The sequence below is a fragment of the Maniola hyperantus genome, chromosome 19 (genome assembly GCF_902806685.2).
Source record: "Maniola hyperantus chromosome 19, iAphHyp1.2, whole genome shotgun sequence".
Taxonomy (NCBI): Eukaryota; Metazoa; Arthropoda; class Insecta; order Lepidoptera; family Nymphalidae; genus Maniola; species Maniola hyperantus.
In genome coordinates, this window is record NC_048554.1 from 5,650,689 (window position 1) to 5,670,598 (window position 19,910).

At 38.0% G+C, this 19,910-nt stretch overlaps 1 protein-coding gene across 1 annotated transcript in view; it reads left to right on the plus strand.

The window, feature by feature from the left end:
* The window catches only part of LOC117991042 (long-chain-fatty-acid--CoA ligase 5), a 74,639-nt gene that overhangs the window by 1,146 nt on the left and 53,583 nt on the right, over positions 1-19,910 (plus strand). The window contains exon 2 of the mRNA XM_034978585.2: positions 4,123-4,164. Within this exon, the coding sequence (XP_034834476.1) occupies positions 4,155-4,164 (10 nt within the window). The 5' untranslated portion in view covers positions 4,123-4,154. The remainder of the gene's footprint in view (positions 1-4,122; positions 4,165-19,910) is intronic.

Sequence of the window (19,910 nt, forward strand, 5' to 3'; positions counted from 1 at the left end):
AGTACAGGCCAAAAACAAAAGCTCATAAGTATTAGCTGATGCCCGCGATTTTGCTTGGAATTTGTTTCTAATCTTTTTTGTTTTCCCGTGGAAGCTTAAAATAATATTTTCCGGCTTAAAAAATAGCCTTTGTCTCCGGGGTGCAGGCTCTCTGACCAGTTCAGCATTAGGTACGAAAGAGCAACATACAGATACAAAATATTTCGCATTTATAGTATATAGAGAAAAGGAAGCCAACAGCTGTTGAGCTGAGTCCCATTTAAATGATGACACACAGTGCTGAATTTCAGCTGCCATAGGTACGTATAACGTATAAAGATGCGTAGGTAGCCTCTATGCTATGTCCGGACAAATATATTACGTTATAATATATTAAATATATTTTCTAAGAATACATTCCCGGTTGCATAGTGAGACAATTTCTATCTTTTATGGGTTCCACGAGTTTCAGTTTCAGCAATTCATCAGTAAGTGTACACCAAATTGCACACCATTATATACATATAGGTTAGGTATGTACAGAGGAAGGCGACGACACTCGTAACACAAGCAGTCTTAGTACGAGTCAAATAAGATCAAATCAAATCAAGGCTACTTTTTTCCTGGAAGATCAAAGAGCTCTCACGGGATTTTTAAAAACCTAAATCCACGCGTACGAAGTCGCGGGCATCATCTAGTCAACAATAAAATGCAGTATCAGCAATCCCGAGGCAATGAGGAAGTTTCAGGGCGAACGTTCCATAAAATTTTCATAGATGGCGCTGTTTACTGCACCCACTAAAAACGAAAAATAATTTCCGAGCGAAGGTATACTCTTCAATAATTTGTACGTAAAACATCCTGCAAAACAACAACGTCAATAAAACATACGGACAGCCAGGCAGCTCTTTCAACTCTGTCCTTTGAGGTTGTTAACTCAAGACTGGTTGAAAACTGCAGAGACACCCTGGCCCAATATCGGGTGGTTCTACGCTAGGTACCAGAACATGCTGGAATAGTTGGCAACGAAAATGCTGACATTCTGGCTAAATCATATAGATATAGGTATTATTTTTCGTTTTTAGTGGGTGCAGTACACAGCGCCATCTATGAAAATTTTATGGAACGTTCGCCCTGAAACTTCCTCATTCACACATGCATACTGTGATGAGAAATAGAAACTGCGATTAGATTCAGCGACCTAGTGGACGTGAGACTTACTTAATAGAGCGCTTTTTGATAAAAAGGTTTGTTTCTTTAACATTTTGCATTGCAATCATTGACTTATTGATTGCAGTATAAAGATAAAGAACAAAGAATCGATGTATCAAAGACGTTTAGGAATTATTACTTCCTAGTTCCTATGGTCGATCTATAATACTTCCATTGCTTCCATCATAAAGAAGAATTGGCATTGGATGAATAATTTGAAGTCATTGAAATGTCAAAGAATATTTTGTCAAAATGGCCTACAAAAGGATAAAAGAAAATTAAAAAAAAACCCCCGGCTTCTTTGCATTTATTTTTACAATGTCTGCAACCATTGCTGCCATGAAACGAGTAAGTATCTAATGTTTTCTGAAATTGGCGTCTTTCCAATAATATAATCTTAATCGATATGTGAATCGAGGACGAGGTAGAAGACTAGAGACTAAAGAAAGAAAGAAATGTATAATCTGAACGTTAGTACTTAAAAAGGTGGTTCATTTTTGTTCTTTGAGTGGTAACTGGAAGTCAGTCCCGGTCCGGGCTGGCCAGCTGGTCCGTTTTGCAAAACTATAGTTAAAACCTAGGACCTCCTATACATCGATGAGACCTCCTAATCTCCCGTTTAGACAACGAATAGCTGTACCTATAAATGTGAAAGTGTGTTTGTTTGTTGGTTTATTGGTTTGTTGGTTTATTGGTGTGTTGGTTTGTCATTCAATCACGTCGCAACGGAGCAACGGATCGACGTGATTTTTTCCATAGGTAATTAAAAACCTGGAAAGTGACATAGACTGCTTTTAGCCCAGAAAATCTTCTTTGATTTTCTGGGATAAAAGTAGTCTATATGTCACTCTCCCACGGGATTTTCAAAAAACCGAAATCCATGCGGACGAAATCGCAGGCATCAGCTAGTATTATACTTATAGGTACGTATTATGTTTACGTATTTTACGTATTATGTAAAAATACAAAACCATAATATACATACGTATTATGTTTACGTATTATGTTTTGAATTGTTAATTGTGATTGTTAGTTACTTGTATACGTTTAAGGGGACTCAGTTCAGTGCTTTCTTCATACAAACGTAGGAGGGAAATTACAAAAATATTCGATATTGTACGCACAAAACTAAGAATTATATTGATTTATCTCGATTATCTAGGTTTATTGATATATAAAACATTGAAAAAAATATTGATTTAAAAGTTACGAGGCTCAAAAGATTCCTATTTTAACACTAAATTAATGACAACTTTGGGCGTAAATAAATAAGATTAGGGTTATAAAAATTCTAAAACAATTTATCATTAGACGTAGTTTATTTATTCATTAGTTAAAATAACTTTACTATGCAAACATAACTTCAGCAGTTTTTTCTTAAAAATACTTTTCCTAAGCCCTTTTCGCGCGCTTGATTTCGGTGAAAATCATCAAGCCTCTCAACTTTCTCATACAATGTCAAGTGAAAAGCAAACATGTTACCCACGTGCGCTGCCAATTTCGGTCGAGCGTCCTGCGTCACCTTAAAGCCTAAAATTCAATTTTATACGAAATATCTGTATTAAAATTTCATCAAAAATGGATTAATGTAATCATTATATTATTTTGTAACCTATTTGTAACAGACACGTAATTTTCATTTTAATCCATCCGGCGCCGGCGTATAGGTAAGTCAAACGCATTTCCCCTTACCTCATGTGAATTATTGTGTTTATATCGAAAACTGCTAGGTAAATACCTCCAATCTTTTTTTATTTAAAAATATTCACATTATCAAGCCAACTTCCGAGTATTACGATAAACCGAGTTAAAAAGTTATTTTTCTTTAAATGCCCTTTGTATGTTAATTAGCAATTATGTGCGTATAATACTTTTCATTGTCAGTATGTTATTAAAATAAATTATTATTAATGTAAATATTTGAAGCCTACATACCACAGTAGCTTAATGGTTTGGTTGAAATCCAATAGGTTGCAGATTACAATTTACACCCTTTAAGCTAAATTGATCTAAGTATAGGTAGGTATATGCCTATCCTGATTTCGGAATAGAAATAGTTTGAAAATGTTGGTTATAGTACCTCCCTACTCGTAAGTAGGGAATACTTACCTATCTAATCAGAGAGTGTCATGTAGTTAATAGTGACTAGAAATCAGAATAAATACAGAGAGAGAAATCACTTCCTACAACCCTTTTTATAATCTATACTAATATTTTAAAGGCGAAAGTGTGTCTGTCTGTCTATCTGCTAGCTTTTCTCGGCCCAACAGTTCAACCGATTTTGATGAATGTTGGTACAGAGCTAGCTTATATCCCGGGGAAGGACACATTTTTATCCCGGAAAATCAGAGAGTTCCCACGGGATTCAAAAACCTAAATACACAAGGACGAAGTCGCGGGCATCATCTAGTATTAGTATTAGTATAACTAGGTAGATTACTCTTTTCAATAGGTAGGTACGTTTCAAGTTTCTAGAGGATGTAGGTATATCTCTAAGCTGAGCTCTTAAAAGTATATGTTTTGTAAGGCTGTCAACAACAAAATTTGAAAAAAAAATTATACTTACAGTATATCTTTTATGTATCCTTTATTATAGGACACATGCACTAAAAAGGTACAAAAATACTAAAAAGAAGCCGAGATCAATTAATAAATAAATAAATAAATAAGCCTTTTATTACTGAAAAAGGTACAAATTTTAAAGGTTTTAAAGGTAAAAATTTACAATATTATCAATCCCGAGATCAATTACTTATTTATATTTTATAATAATTATTCACGCCGTCTACAATTTAGTTTTTAGGTGAACATAACCGCAACAAACACAATCTTATCACATGAACAAGTAACCTGACGGGCTACGCTCTAGTTTCTTGCCTCGCTGTGTTGTTATTAATGTGTTAAGTAAATTAATCGTTGTATTTGTTCTAGCTTGCTGATTAAGACTCTACCCGGCCGGAGCTATGTCAAAATGTGAGTACAATTTATTCAATTCATTTTCTTGGACAACATGTCCAAGAAAATTTTCGTGAGTATAATTTGGCGCGTGATTTGCCACTAATTTCATCCCTGACCTATTACAGCTTTGAAACGTCTGTTTAATCCACTTGAATTTCGGGTCAAGTTTCTAGGGTTTTACTTGACCGATTTTGATAATATCTACCTACTAAGTACTAAGCGTAGTATAGTCACTACCCCTATTATAAATGCGAAAGTGTGTTTGTTTGTTGGTTTGTTGGTTTGTTGGTTTGCCCTTCAATCACGTCGCATAACGGAGCAAGCAACGGATCGACGTGATTTTTTGCATGGGTATAGTTTAAGACCTGGCGAGTGACATACTTAGGCTACTTTTTATCCCGGAAAATCAAAGAGTTCCCATTAAAACCTTAAGCCAGCTAGTTAGTTAGTTAGTCTATAAGTACTATTATGATACAATAATACTTCACCGACAGATTGAGATTAGTGGAGTGGGGACAGGAGTAGACAACTGGAGTGGGGACGACGCCCCGCACACCCGCACAGCCCTCAGGCTAACCCGGTACGAGCGAACGCGGGTGACGTGCGGGTGTGTGGGGTCCCCCCTGCCTCATGCCCGATTGCCATCTCGACCTGTCGCGGACTATACCTACTCATTCTATCGCCCATTTTTCAATTATTTTTAGTTTTAACTGTGTGACGTTTTTTAGGTACTAAACTGTATAAAACATTTTATTTTACTTTTACGTTTAAACTGCGAAAGATTCAGATATTCTAGGTAATGGAATGCTTGAAAATTTAGTCGAAGTTCGAATTTTCGTCACTATGGACTCGGCTTTAGTTTTAACTAAGCTAATTATAAACTACATTGTACGGGGCTTTAGGTGCCTTCTAATTACGTTAATCTTGAAGTACTTACATTAGTTATTCAGGATGTGATACTGAATTTAGCAAGCCTCTTCTCAAGGGTGTAGGTATCAAAAGTGTAAGCAGTAAGTTAGTACAATTCGTCAGACAAACCTAAAAACTTTGATTGGTTTTAAAGACTAAAATAAAAAGGAAACACCTGGTTACATTCGAAAAACTGCGTAATTTTAAAATATGTATCTCTAGGTATAAATATATATATATAAATAAATGAATCGCTGAATGTGTTGCTGATCGCAAATCTCGAGAACAGCTGAACCGATTTCGCAATTTTTTTTTTATAATATTCCTTGAAGTACGAGGATGGTTCTTACGGAGAGAAAAATTTGAAAAAATTGAATCGACTGTTAGGCGGTACGAAGTTCGTTGGGGCAGCCAGTATAAAATAAAGATCACGCTTAAAATAATCTATATTTTAGATCCATTCAAAAATACTCTCGCAAGAGCACCTTTAGACAAAGAATTTATTATCTAAACCAGTAAAAGATACTTATGTGAAGGAAACCTTAGAATTTTTTAAGGGACACTTTGATTGAAAGGCCAATTTCAAGAAAGACTGTAAAAGCTTTTTAGGTCTTCAAGTGGATGACAGTCGGCGATGTAATTGGAATTGGAATTTGGATTTTATCAAAAACGAGACACTACCGCAATGCGGGCCGCGGATTCTTATAAATTTTGAAGTAAAGTTTCGGACCTTTAGAATGGAGACCTAACTTGCAAATGTTCGCGATCGCAGCGATGAACATGAAACACACTTCACTGCCTAGTAAGAATAACTGAGTGATACCCGCGCAACTATGATTATTATCTTTAATGAATACTTACTACGATTTTTTTCTTTAATTTTCGCGTGTTTTATTTTCCGGGATGGCCGGAAAATTAAAGATGCACGACAGCGAAAAAAGTAGTCTACGTTACCCTCCAGGTCTTTAGCTATACTTACGCAAAAAATCGCGTTGATCCGTTGCTCCGTTGCAGCGTGATTGAAGGACAAACCCACAAACAAACATATTTTCACATCACAACCCAGTACCCATATTATAAACGCAAAAGTGTGTTTGTTTGTTGGTTTATTTGAGTAACGTTGCTGTTATCATGGAAATAGCTTTTCCTTTATCACGGTGAAAATCCTGATACCTACCAGGATTTCATAAAAACGTGCACATAAATCAGGAAAACGTTGGGTGCTTTATTTGCTAAGTATCACGCACAATACAATGTTAAGGCGTCGACAGACACAAAGCGTTCAACGCGCAGTCCGGCTGGTCTTTGCACAGAATCTTTTTTTTAATGGGAAGTGTTGAAGTTTGCCTAGCAGGTTCATTCTTCTTTTAAAGATACGTAAGCACTGTTGTCTTATTAGTGAGAGGTTCCAAGTTCAATTCCCGGCAGGGGTTTAGAATTTTATAATTTCTGGTCTGGTCTGGTGGGAGGCCTCGGCCGTGGCTAGTTACCACCCTACCGGCCAGGTCGAGCCGTCAAGCGATTTAGCGTTCCGGTACGATGCCGTGTAGAAAGTAAAGGGGTGTGGCTTTAATAAAGAACTGCCATATCCCTTCCAGGTTAGCTCGCTTCCATCTTAGACTGCATCATCTCTTACCACCAGGTGAGATTGCAGTCAAGGGCTAACTTGTATCTGAATTAAAAAAAAAATTAGAAACACGATGCGATCGCGGTGTCTACGCGGTCACTCTGGCACTTTAACAATACAAGGTGTAACGCACACATTGACATTATGTACTGCGTAGGAAACATCAAGCAACTGTCACGCACCAGTTTCACCTTTAGTATCACGGACATTGATGAAAATGTATTGATTAGGGGCGGCTTTCTGTTGTAGCCGGCAGACATCGCTCAATAAATAATGCTGGGCACGGCTTGCTGAGTCACTAGTTTAACGGCGGTCTTCCGTCACTCGCTCCATACAAACGTGGTTTGGTAATAACTAATAACCAATCAAACTTGATGTATTTTTGTAGACACGTTCTAAAAACTTCTATGTCTGTGCCAGATTTCCATAAAAATCACTAGTTTTTAAACTTACTGGGTCTCAGATTTTGTATGTAAATTTTTGAGAATGTTTAACTTTATAACTGAATATTTTGAAACTTGAAAATCTGGAAAACCACATATAGAAAAAAAAAGTTTTTAAAACACGACTACAAAATGACATCGAGTTTGATAGGTTATAATATTCAAATGAGAGCCAAACTATAAGTTCGCGACAGGTTGAGATAGCAATCGGTATATGAGGCGGGAGACGCCCCTCACACCTGTACGTCACCATACTTACTTTTGTTTGGAGCGCACTACGAATGAACTCCTTTTAAGCTACCATTTAGGTACTACTAAAAGCCCTTTTGAATAAATTAGCCATAAAATTATAAGGTACAAAATTGAAGGTGCGCAATTACTGTTCCTTAGATTTTTTTAATGCTTTGTGTTGAAATATAAGGAATATTCATTAAATTTAATTGACTGAATTGTTCTTAGCACATTTTAATACAACTAAGTAATATGTGTTTAAATTATAATCAGATTCTTCTTTATATAGAAAAAAAGATTTTAATTTTTTAATCCTACGAAGTAGGTACCTACTAATATTATGAATTCAAAATTGTGCTTGTTTGGTCTTTAATCACGCTGCAATGGAACAACATGGTTTTTTGGATGTTATACGAATAGGTAGTTAAAGACTGGAGAGTAAAGGAGCTACTTTTTGGCGCCATACAGCTGCCATATTGAATTTTTTCAAAAATTATTACCAGTGTCACTCGGTATGATTTAAGAATTATATATCCCTATAGTCCGCGACAGGTCGAGATAGCAATCGGGGTATGAGGCGGGGGGACGCCCCGCACGCCCGTACATCACCCGCGCTCGCCCGCACCGGGTTAGCGCGGAGACTGTGCGGGTGCGCGGGGCGGTCGCTCCTCGATTGCCACCTTGACCTGTCGCATACTATACATCCAAATCTGTTCAGGCATTTAGAAGTTCTGGCATGTGAAGTAAAGAAATTCACACAATACATGAACCCTGGAACATTACACTCCTGTTTTTTACACACACGCGAAAACCAAGCGTAAAAGCACAAGCCTACGTGACTGCTCAAAAACAGCGTTCATTGCACTCGGTGCAATTATAGTGGATACGCGAGTTCGGACATCTCGATGCGGCCCGTGCACCAGGTTTGTGGGTCACCAGGCAACACATTCGGGTTGTTATGCCAAGACCTACGGAGAAGTGTGTTAAATATAATGCGCGCACAACAAGTAGTCCAACCTGAATACGAGGCGTACGACCGATCCAACTGACCGACAGAGCCATCGTGGCTCTGTCGGTCAGTTGGAACGGTGACCAACAGATTTTATGGCTCGCTTTCATGCGACCGGATCTGCACCTATACACATTGTGGGTAAGTATAATTAAACGATACCTGAGATTAGAGCTGCTGGCGTGATACTGATACAAACAAAAGCCATTATCAAAGTTACAAGAGGGCAGAGGCCCAAGATTCGCACACAATCCAGTTTTAGTACTGAAAAAGCGAATGACTTTATGACTTTTATGATGAAGTTATGACGTCATTCACCCGAATTTCTTCGTCACTAGTACTGTGGCTTACAAAACGTGCTGTTGACGTAAAGTAATTCACATTTAAGTTCTTGTGAAATGTAAAAAAACAATACCTTATAAAAGTCACGTTATGACCAACGTGACTATGTCGGTGTTCATTGCACCCGAAGCAATTATAGCGTTGTACGATGGCTCTGTCGGTCAGCTGGAACGGTGCACGGGGTTTGTGGGTCGCTCTCATGCGACCGGATGTGTCTCTGGGCCGAGAGCTCACGGGGAACTTTGAGGAGGTGCTTGATAAATACTGAAAGTTACTTAACATACTAACCGCCGTACTCAGAGTCGCTTAATCATTACTTAAGTTTAGTTTAAACGAAACAGAGCATTATCTCTCACATAAATCTGTCTCGTTTTAACTCAATCTTAAGTAACGATTAGCGACTCTGAGTACGGCAGTAAGGCTCTTCTCAAACCAGTGCGCGTGTGGAATACTCGTAGCTTTAATTTTAAGTTTACGTAATAACTTATCACCATTATATTATTATCTTACAAATTCAACAATTGACATTCAAATAGTGAATAAAATATGCTTTGAGTTTGACGAACTAGAGCTGCCAGCTGGTCTGTGGTTGGTAATATAAATTATCATCTTTATAAAGAATATCATAACTCGCAAAGTTACCCGCTGCCTGCTGCACTGCCGCGGTGCGAGCGGCTCGCAGTCTCAACTGCGACGCGTTGCGAGCTGAGTTTTTGTGAAAAAGGTCCCCGGATGGGTTCAAAACTAGTCGGCTTACGTCGACTTAACTCCCTCCTAAATTGCTCAACAGCTCTCGAAGGTAGGAACATAATTGTATAGAGGTCTTCTCACATCACACAGACTCGATGCCGACTCCACTCCGACTCGATTCACACTAAAACATGAAAAATGTAAGCTTTAGATTATCGTGTTCCTTACGGTGGAATTTCTTTTTAATTGAAAGAAGTGTACGACGCGTGGTCTAGGCGTCATATACTTTTGACCATCAAAGTTGGAATGGTGTTGGATTGCTGTCGAATCTGTGTAATGTGCGAAGATCTTTATTAATTGCTGTAGATTTAAAGCGGATGGAAGTGCCGTAAAGTCAGTGTCAGAAACGTGACGTAAAAGGTCGTTGACATTGACTTACCGGTATCTACCTTTCTTTAGCAAATTTAATTAAATTAGGTAAATTTGTTTTTTTGGACTTAGATTTGAATTTTGCTCGCTAAACAAGTTTTCTAACAGGGAAACGAATTCTCTAACTAATTGATTTGTCACTAATTTTTTGTGCTTTTTACTATGGCTCTATAATTTTCATCATAAGTTGATGAAAATTATAGAGCCAAAGTAAAATTTTCATTTCATTTAAAAAATGAAGTAAATTTATCAAATATCACACGTGACACGGATTTCTAGCCTGTAACTGTAATATAATGTAACATGTAATTGCTGATGTATCCGCGATGATTTTATTTATTTAATGTGATAAGTAATAACAATGTTACTTTGTATTATGTTCTAACTTCTAATTCTATCTTTCAGTATACTCTCTGAGTCTCCTCTCAGAGTGAGAAGGGTTTGGCCATATTCTACCACTAGTCTAGCCATGTGCGGATTGCTAGACTTCACACACATTTGAGAAGTTAATGGAGAACTTTCAGGCCTGCAGGTTTTCTCAAGATGTTTTCCTTCACCGTTAAAACAAGTGATATTTAATTACTTAAAAACGCACATAACTCCGAAAAGTTAGAGGTGCGTGCCCGGGATCGAACCCCCGACCTCCGATTAGAAGGCGGACGTCCTAACCACTAGGCTATCACAGCTATAGTTTTCAGCACTAGTTCATCAGATTTTCATAACTTTCCTATCATTAGTTAAAGAAAAAAAAATTTTTCGTTGCCTGCCTATTGTTCTCAGACATGCGTAGGTACTTTATTTTTTGTTCGCAAGCTTTCGCAAGGAATTCCTTTGTCTAAAATTCATGTCTACGTATTGCTATGTCAAAATAAAACAAAGATTCTTGATAGGTCCCCAAAATTGTTCAGAGAATCGCTTCGATGCGAGCTGAGCTTAACAATTCGTAAAACAATAAAAGAAAAAATATCCATTTATAAAGAAAACTAAATGATGCCCGTGACTTCATTCGCGTGGATTTAGGTTTATTAAAAACTAGTTTATGCTCGCGACTTCGTCCGCGTCGACTACACAAAATTTCAAACCCCTATTTCACCACCTTAGAGGTAAAATTTTCAAAAATCCTTTCTTAGCGGATGCCTACGTCATAATAGCTATCTGCATGCCTAATTACAGACCAATCCGTCCAGTAGTTTGAGCTCTGCGTTGATAGATCAGTCAGTCAGTCAGTCACCTTTGCCTTTTATATATTTAGATTCCGTGAGAACTTGTGATTTTCCAGGATAAAATGTAACCTATAACTGTGTTCGGAATGAACAAAATTTCGTAAAAATTATTTAAGCGAATGGGCTGTAAAATAAAAATGGAAAATAACAGACAGACAGGCAGACAAACATTCGCCACAGTAATAATATTAATATGGATAGTCTTCTGTCAACGCTAATTCTTTTATTAGATTTTATTTCTTTAAGAATGTGGGAAGCATTTGAGCAAAAGGAACCAAAACTGAGACAATGCCAAACCGAACTATCTACGGGATTTCAACAATGCCGCCGCCTAACATTTTTTTTTAAATTTTTTATTTCGGCTCTTCGATATTTTGTGATTCCCTGAACCGGCGAACCAAAAACATTAGATGACAGGGTTGTTGACCCCGCCGCACTGACCTGTACTAATACAAGTACGCTGGACTTGCTATTGCCGACCTGTTTTTGAAGCAAATTGATTATATCGCCATTTTGGCGGTGATAGTAGCAGTGAGCGTCATGTGAGATAACTCGAAACTAAATATTAGTGATGCGCCATCTGTAAACACAAAGACAATTAATTGATATAAAGTGTAAATTTTATTTCCCGGCACTTACGCTCGGGGGGGCGCTTAATTTTTTTTTATTTTCAAAAGCGCACGCTTGACCACGATCACACCAGATAGGAAGTGATGATGTGGCCTAAAATAGGACGCGTTTGCTTAGAAGGTGCCTATTCACTCTTTTTTAGGGTTCCGTACCTCAAAAGGAAAAAAGAAATCCTTACAGGATCACTTTGTTGTCTGTCTGTCTGTCTGTCCATTCGTCCGACGTTTATGTCAAGAAAACCTATAGGGTACTTCCCGTTGACATAGAATCATGAAATTTGGTAGGTAGGTAGGTCTTATAGCACAAGTAAAACTGTGAATTTATTTTTACATCAACAAAAATATTAAAATGTGTTCATGAACATTGTATTTCCAATTTTCAAAGTACCAAGTGGGGTATCACATGTACCTACATTCTTAAACAGTTTTTATTTCTTTTTATGCGTTATAGCTTTAGATTCGTGCAAAATGTCATAAAATACAACTGTATTACGGAACCGTGGGTGCGTGAATCTGACTCGGCCAGTTTTTTAAAGATACCCGGATGCTTTGAATATCCACAAAAACTAATTGTAATTTTGTAAGGCACGCCTTACCTAGCGTACTTGTATACGTCTATATCTGTGCCCCGTCGTCATCCGGTCCTGGCCCACAAGAGATATGATTCGATAGATAACTGTAAAGATATTTTTTATCATTGACGAATTGAGGTTATTACGTTTGATTCGTGATCGAACCATTTTTTATGGCTAGAAATGGGATTTTTCTATTCAAAACGTCAACGAAACTACAGCTACGATTTACGAAGCTTGTAAATACATATTTTGCTTTGCGATAAGTCTATTTTTGCCTAGAAATTGAGTTCGAAAAAATATAAACATAATCGAATAAGAACAATCCATACTTCCATATTCATACTAATATTATATATGCGAAAATGTGTCTGTCTGTAAAACGATTTTAACATGGTACAGCGATAGTTTGCTCTCGGGGACAGACATAGGTAATAGGTCTTTATACCGGAAAATCAAGAAGTTTACCACGGGATCTTTACAAAACCTAATTCCACGCGGACGAAATCGCGGACAACATATTTGGTACAGAGATAGCTTGCATCCTGGAGACGGAAATAAGGTAATTTTTATCCCCGAAAAAAGAATTACGACGGGATTTAAAAAAAACCCAAATCCCAATAAAGTCCCTTTTAATCTGTACCTACATCCATACTAATATTATAAATGCGAATGTGTGTCTGTCTATCTGTCTGTCTGTCTGCTAGCTTTTCATGGCTCAACCGTTCAACCGATTTTGACGAAATTTGGTACAGAGATAGCTTGCATCACGGGGAAGGATATAGGCTACTTTTTATCCCGGAAAATTAAAGAGTTCCCACAGGATTTTTAGAAACCTAAATCCACGCGGACGAAGTCACGGGCATTCTCTATTATAATATATCAAACACCCGAGGTAAGCCAGGCGGATCAGCTAGTAAATTTATATATTATATAAAATGAAAAGGTGACTGACTGACTGATCTATCAACTCACAGCTCAAACTACGGGACGGATCGTGCTGAAATTTGGCATGCAGATGGCTATTATGGCGTAGACGTCTGCTAAGAAAAGGATTTTTGAAAATTCAGCTCGTAAGGGAGTAAAATAGGGGTTTGAAATTTGTGTAGGCCACGCGGACGAAGTTGCGGGGATAAGCTAGTACTATTATAATTTCATAATTTATCGCTGGATCGTAAAGAATTCATACCGTTAAAGTATTGTATTGTTATAGCTAAGGAAATATGAGTAGGTTGTTGATAACCTGATAATGCTTCTTGCGTTTATTATGTGAAATCCTGCCTCCATTCGACAACGGTGTCGGAAACGGTATATTTTTTATTATCTACCAATATCGGCTGTTGATGACTAAAATGTACGCAGGTCTCGTTATGTTAATTAAGTACCCGTATAATAGGTACCTTTGTTTCCTTACGCATGAGCATGATTCATATTCTCCGCTTTTTTTCATTGAGTTAAACAAGACCATGGAGAAACAAAACCATACTAGGTAATCCATGCTAATATTATAAATGTGAAAGTGTGTCTGTCTCTTTTCACGGCTCATCAGTTTAACAGATTTTGTTGAAATTTGGTACAGAGATAGCTTGTCCGGGAAAGGACATAGGCTACTTTTGATCCCAGAAAATCAAAGAGTCTATCTGTTTAACCGTTTTGGATGAAATCTGTTACAGAAACAGCTTGCATCCTAGGGAAAGTGATATATCGATTTAGGGACTTTTTGTCCTGGGAAATCAAAGAGTTCCCGCGTGAATTCATCTCTATTTTGTACAGAGATAGTTTGAGTCCCGGGCCGGTAAATCAAAGATCAAAGTTCCCACGGGATAAAAAACGCGGGCGGATGATGTCGCGAGCATTATCATAATATTATACTTATATTCAGCAAACATTCGGTAATAATGCGGTATTCATGCCGTGTGTCAAATTAAGTGTAGTACGCAACAGGTTGAAATGGTTTTCGAGGAGGGAACACCCCTCATAGCCGCACAGCACCCGCACTGACCCGGTGCGAGCGAGCGCAAGAGACGTGCGGGTGTGCGGGGCGTCCCCCCCATGCCCCGATACCTATGTATGGGAGAACGATTAGGAATATGTTTAACACAGTGAACAATGGTCAGTGTGTTATAAAGAAAAATCTGGGTCAGAAGCATCGTATAACTAACTGTTCATAACACAACACACCGCAAGTTCAATATGGCCATCGCTTAAACCTTACACTGACGCGATGGTTCCATAGAAAAAATATCTGTGTTAGACCGACCGTACTTTGGATGCATGTACACATTTGACTCGTGCGAACACATACGAACACGCACGTATAATCCGATTTTCCAAGTAAGTACGTCTGCAAGTAGTCTTGGGAGCGCGCAGACTATTTGCAGACTACAGTGTGCGAGTTAGTCGTACTTATCCGTGCGTATAGTTCCGATCAAAACAATCCGAACTTGGTGGTATTTTTAAATACACTTACAGAAAAATGATTTAGTAACTTGGTTTACGAACACAAATGTTTGTGGGATCAAAGTCTAGGTCACGCACCAGAGAGAACTTTTCGAAAGCGATATCATCATTTTTCTGTTACTGTGAGTGTGGGCCGGGGCAGGAAATCAAAGTTCGACAGAATTTTTGTATTAACAAGTGTGAGGTGACACCTCCAGGCATCCTGCAGGCGGGTTGGGCCGCCATAGCTTTCATATTGAACGGACAAAGATTAAATGATGAAAATCAAAGTGGGGCATGTCAATCCATGACATCCATGATAATTTCCTTCCACCCAGAAAAAAAATAGATTGTAGGCAAAACATCAAAACCATCTGAGTAAAGTAAAGACCGCGGCTACTTACCTATTATCTTACGGACGAAGCCGTGCGCTAAGCGATAAATCTCCGGTACTTTGCCACTAGCTGCAAAAGAAGATTGAACAGGCACATTGTAGGTAGGCGAACTCCCTCTCAGGCTTCGTCTTCAGTTATCGCCTACTTGGTACGACTGCAGTCAAGCGAAAGCCATTATACCTATTTAGTTAAAAAAAATTAGGTATATTGGTCTAACAAAATACTTTGGTATACCTTTTGCAGGCTAGGCTGCTAACTTATTTAAAGGTTAACTTGCCAACGAATAAAAAAAAATACTTACCTACTAAAGTTTGATTCAAAGTCAAAGTCAAATTATTTATTTAAATTGGATAGGTAGGTACCATTATTTACTTTAATTTTCAATTGTGGAATTTGTTCTTACAAATTCAACATTACTTCTTAGTAATGGTTGACTATCACCATAATTACGTAAACTTAAAACTAAGGCTACGAAGGTTCCAAACGCGCCCAGGTCTAAGAAGAGGACACAACAAATACATTATAAAAACATCTTTAAAACCGTAACACATTTATGAAGTAAGTAATAAAATGTCTACTTGAATAAATAATCTTTGTCAGTGAGTAGATGCGCTCAACTCCATCTGCTGTGCACCGTTACTCGACACACTAACCGCGAAGGGGAGATTAATGTAACAAATATGCGCCAGCGCATAAAGGGCGGAATAGATAGGAGACAATATATTCTAACCTTACAATGTAGGCTTTAAGTCCATTGAGAAATAGAACCTTTAGTAAGTACTTACCTACTTGTTACTAGAAAGCAATCACATTAAAAAATAGACATTTCTTATCGAGGTGTAATGGACCAGTGCGGTGAGGAGCCAGCGCGTGCCAGACCTCCTTTATTTTATAAAAGCTGAAAGTTTCTCTGCGTATTGTTCCCAACACAGGGAGGAACGATCAGCTACTATGAAGTTTGGATCATGGTGGCTTTGGGAGATAACAAGTAATAAAGTTGTAAAAAATCTTACGTCAAAGTATAAAGTAAATTTTTTTGATAAATTTTGACATATTTTTTGTAGTAAAAAAAAATTATTACTAAGGGCCGATTTTTCAATCGTCAAATACTAAACTTTTGTCTGAGGTTTGACGGATTTCCTATACAAAAACTGTATTCCTCAGATAAAAGTTATTTGACGATTTAATCGGCCCTTAGTAAGTACCTAATAAAACATCCATTTTACTCGACTGTGGGCAATACCATGTTATCTATGCATTTCTATGTTCCCTCAGTAATAAATGCAGTCATAAAATTTTTGTTTTCATTTGTTACATGGTCACAAAATGACGATTCTAAAAATATGTCCATACTAATATTATTTGCGAAATAAATTAGGTAAGTAAATATTAATGCGAAAGTATGTCTATCTGTCTGTTACATTTACACGGCCGACCCGTTTAACCAACTCCTGCACCTCGAAGACAGACGTTACGTTTACCCCAAAAATCAAAGAGTTCTCACGAGATTTTGGTCACACTAAACTTACACGGGTCAACTCGTGGGCAATGGGCATGCTCTTGTCTTCTTTACAATCTTTTGTCATATTGTCAAATAAAATTTCATAATATTTTATTACTTACATAATTATTTTCAAACCCCTATTGTAAAATAGGAGTTAAATTTTCAAAAGTCCTTTTTAGCAGATGTTATTTATAATAGCTATCTGCATGCCAAATTTCAGCCCGATCCGTCCAGTAATTTGAGCTGTGCGTTGATAAATCAGTCAGTCAGTCAGTTAGGCAGCAATTCATTTAACATAATATTTAGAAGAAGAAGATAAAATAAAAGTGTATTAATTTGTAGACCTTTTTCAATTTCCACTGGTTTTTCCTCTCATGGACAGGCTGTACCTGTTCAGACCAGTTTCGGAAACTTTTATGTCACTGGCTGTTGCCCACGATTTCGTATGTGTAGAATCATTTGGTTGAAAGAAGGTTGAATTGAAGATTTATATTATGTAGATATACCTACCTACTTACTATCTACGTCTACACAACTTCCTCTTGTGATAAAAATCGCTTGGAACCTAATAGAAGTCCACTTAGTAATCAGTATTTTTTTTCTAGTATTTTTGGCTTGGTCATAGTGTGGTAATTCCTTATTATAATAAAGCATAGATTCTCAAAAGTGGGCCAAATTCGCCTTGCCCCGTTCGCTCGACTAAGCTCAAAGCGCGACCGGTTGATAGGCCATCGACCCCGCAACCTACTGGCTGCCTCTCGACATCTCGCTATTCTCATAAAACAATTATTATTATAATAATTTCGCAAATTGCTTATTATATTTATGGGATTTTCGGAAAAATATTCCGAGTAATTGCGTAATCTTTCGAGAACCGTTGTCGCATAAAATACTTCTTAAGAAAAGTTTCCCTAGCGCGCTCCCCATACAAACTTATAATACGCGACAGGTCGAAATGGCAATCGGGGAGGGAAGGGGAACGCCCCGCACACCCGCACAGCCCCGCGCTAACCCGGCGCGGGCGAGCGCGGGTGACGTGCGGGTATACAGGACGTCCCCCCGCCTCATACCCCGACTGCCATCTCGACCTGTCGCGGACTATAGGTTGGTTCTCATTTGAATACTAAGTATTTATATTTGTGTCTGTGGTTTACCAAATTGCCTTAAAAATATCCAGTTGTTAGGTTACACGGGTTTAAAGATTTGTACTAGGCGTGCCTTTTAAGTTCTGTCGTTTCCACATTTCCCGGCAATTTTGAATTTGGAACTGTTCTATATTCGAATGTGTTTAAATTTTGAATCTCAAAACAGTTGAAAGTATTAGGGTTAATGCTATTGTTTAGTCACAGCGTCGATTGGAATCTGTCAGGTTACGTACGAAAACGAATCTTTCTAAGAAAAATGTTCGTGTAATAATTTTCTACAACTTTAGAAGAGGCCTAACACGGCTTCAGTGTTTCGAAGAGCTAATATCTGTGTTCAGTGATGAAGCCCCATGTCTGCGGACTGTCGAACGCTGGTATTTAGAATTCCAGCGTGGACATACTAGTGTTAGTGACAAATCTCGCGAAGGACGCCAAAAATCCGCCTTCACTGAAGATAAGATCATTGCTGTGAGAAAACTAATTCTCGAAGATCGTCATATGACGTATTGAGAGATAGAGGCTCTATTAGGCATCTCAGGGACAACCATTCAGAAGATCTCGCATGAAGCGCTCGGTGTGAGAAAGCTAATTTGCCGTTGGATACCGCATCTGCTTTCCGACGATCACAAGGCGGCCCGCGGGAGATAGTGTAAGAAAACTCTGCAAAGGTTCAACCGAAGAGAGTCAAATCACGTCTACGACATCATCAGTGGTGACGAATCTTGGATCTATGCCTACGATCCTGATTCCAAACAACGATCTACAATCTGGGTCTTTCAAGACGAGCCAAAGCCGACTAAAGTTGTTCGTTCTCGAAGGACTTCAAAGAAGATGGTGGCCACGTTCGTTGGAAATGCGGGCCATGTTGCGACTATTGCACTTGAAGATCGTAGAACGGTTAACGCAGAGTGGTATACCACAGTTTGTTTACCACAAGTCATCGCCGAACTTCGAAAATCTAACTCAAAGCGACGCATCATCCTGCACCACGACAACGCAAGCTCACACAGCGCTCGTCAAACGATTGAGTATTTGAAGCAGGAAAAAGTAGAAATTCTTGACCATCCTCCATACAGTCCTGACCTAAACCCTAACGATTTCTTTACGTTTCCTAAAATTAAGAAAAGTCTTCGTGGTCAAAGGTTCCAGTCCGGTGAAGAAGCAGTCGACGCTTTCAAGTCAGCCATTTGAACAGCCCCACTTTAGAGTGCAATAAATGTTATAATAACTGGTTTGAGCGAATGGAAAAGTGTATTAAGCTAAGTGGTGAATACTTTGAAAAACAATAAAAAGTACTATAAGGTTCTAGTTGTGTTTTTTTCTTCAAACGACAAAACATAAAAGGCATGTCTCGTATGGAAATCTTAGTATGGATTGTTGCTAGAACGTATTTACTTTATTTGAGATTGGCTGGATTACATTCAAATGAAAGCCAAACTACGTTTGCCTGGAGCTCTTATTTTTTTTAAAACTGTGGTTTCTATAGGAAATACGAAAATATACCTACGTATCCAACATAATAATAACAAAGAAAGAGCTGTCCTAATATTTCGTTTGTCCTTAGTTTAGTAGGCATTTCAATCTTATTTCCACTTAATTAAACAAAATCTTAAGTACTTATGGGAAAAGGTCACGAATGAGCCTAGGTATAAATAACAGTTAAGTCTCACTCAGACATCTCACTCATTACCCACTACAATATTTTCGAAGAAGTAGTAAATATTTAAATCATTGTCGAGTGCAATAAGAGCTTTCCTTCTTAAATACGAGAAAAAATCTTTCTTTGAAAATCACGAAGTCTAGTAATATTTAATACACCGAGAGTGGCCATGTTCATGGCGGTCATGATTTAAGGACATTTCGCTAAACAAATATATGTAAAAGCAAACGAACTCACTTTCCTTAAACATGACTCAAGTATGTTTAATTAAAATTCCCTAGCGAAATGTAAATAACGACTGAATTTATTATTTCAATGGTGCACTTACGACTGAGACGGTCTGCGTATTAGTGTCTATTAAGATGGACCACACCAAGCGGTCGTGTTACTTACTATGTGGACAGAATGGTCTCGCGGCATCTGCCTGAAGTTGTGCTGCCGCAGCCACAAATTACTAAGGCTGAGATCTATAGAGCGTATAATCCTTACAATATGACTTCTCTAGTTCTCACGC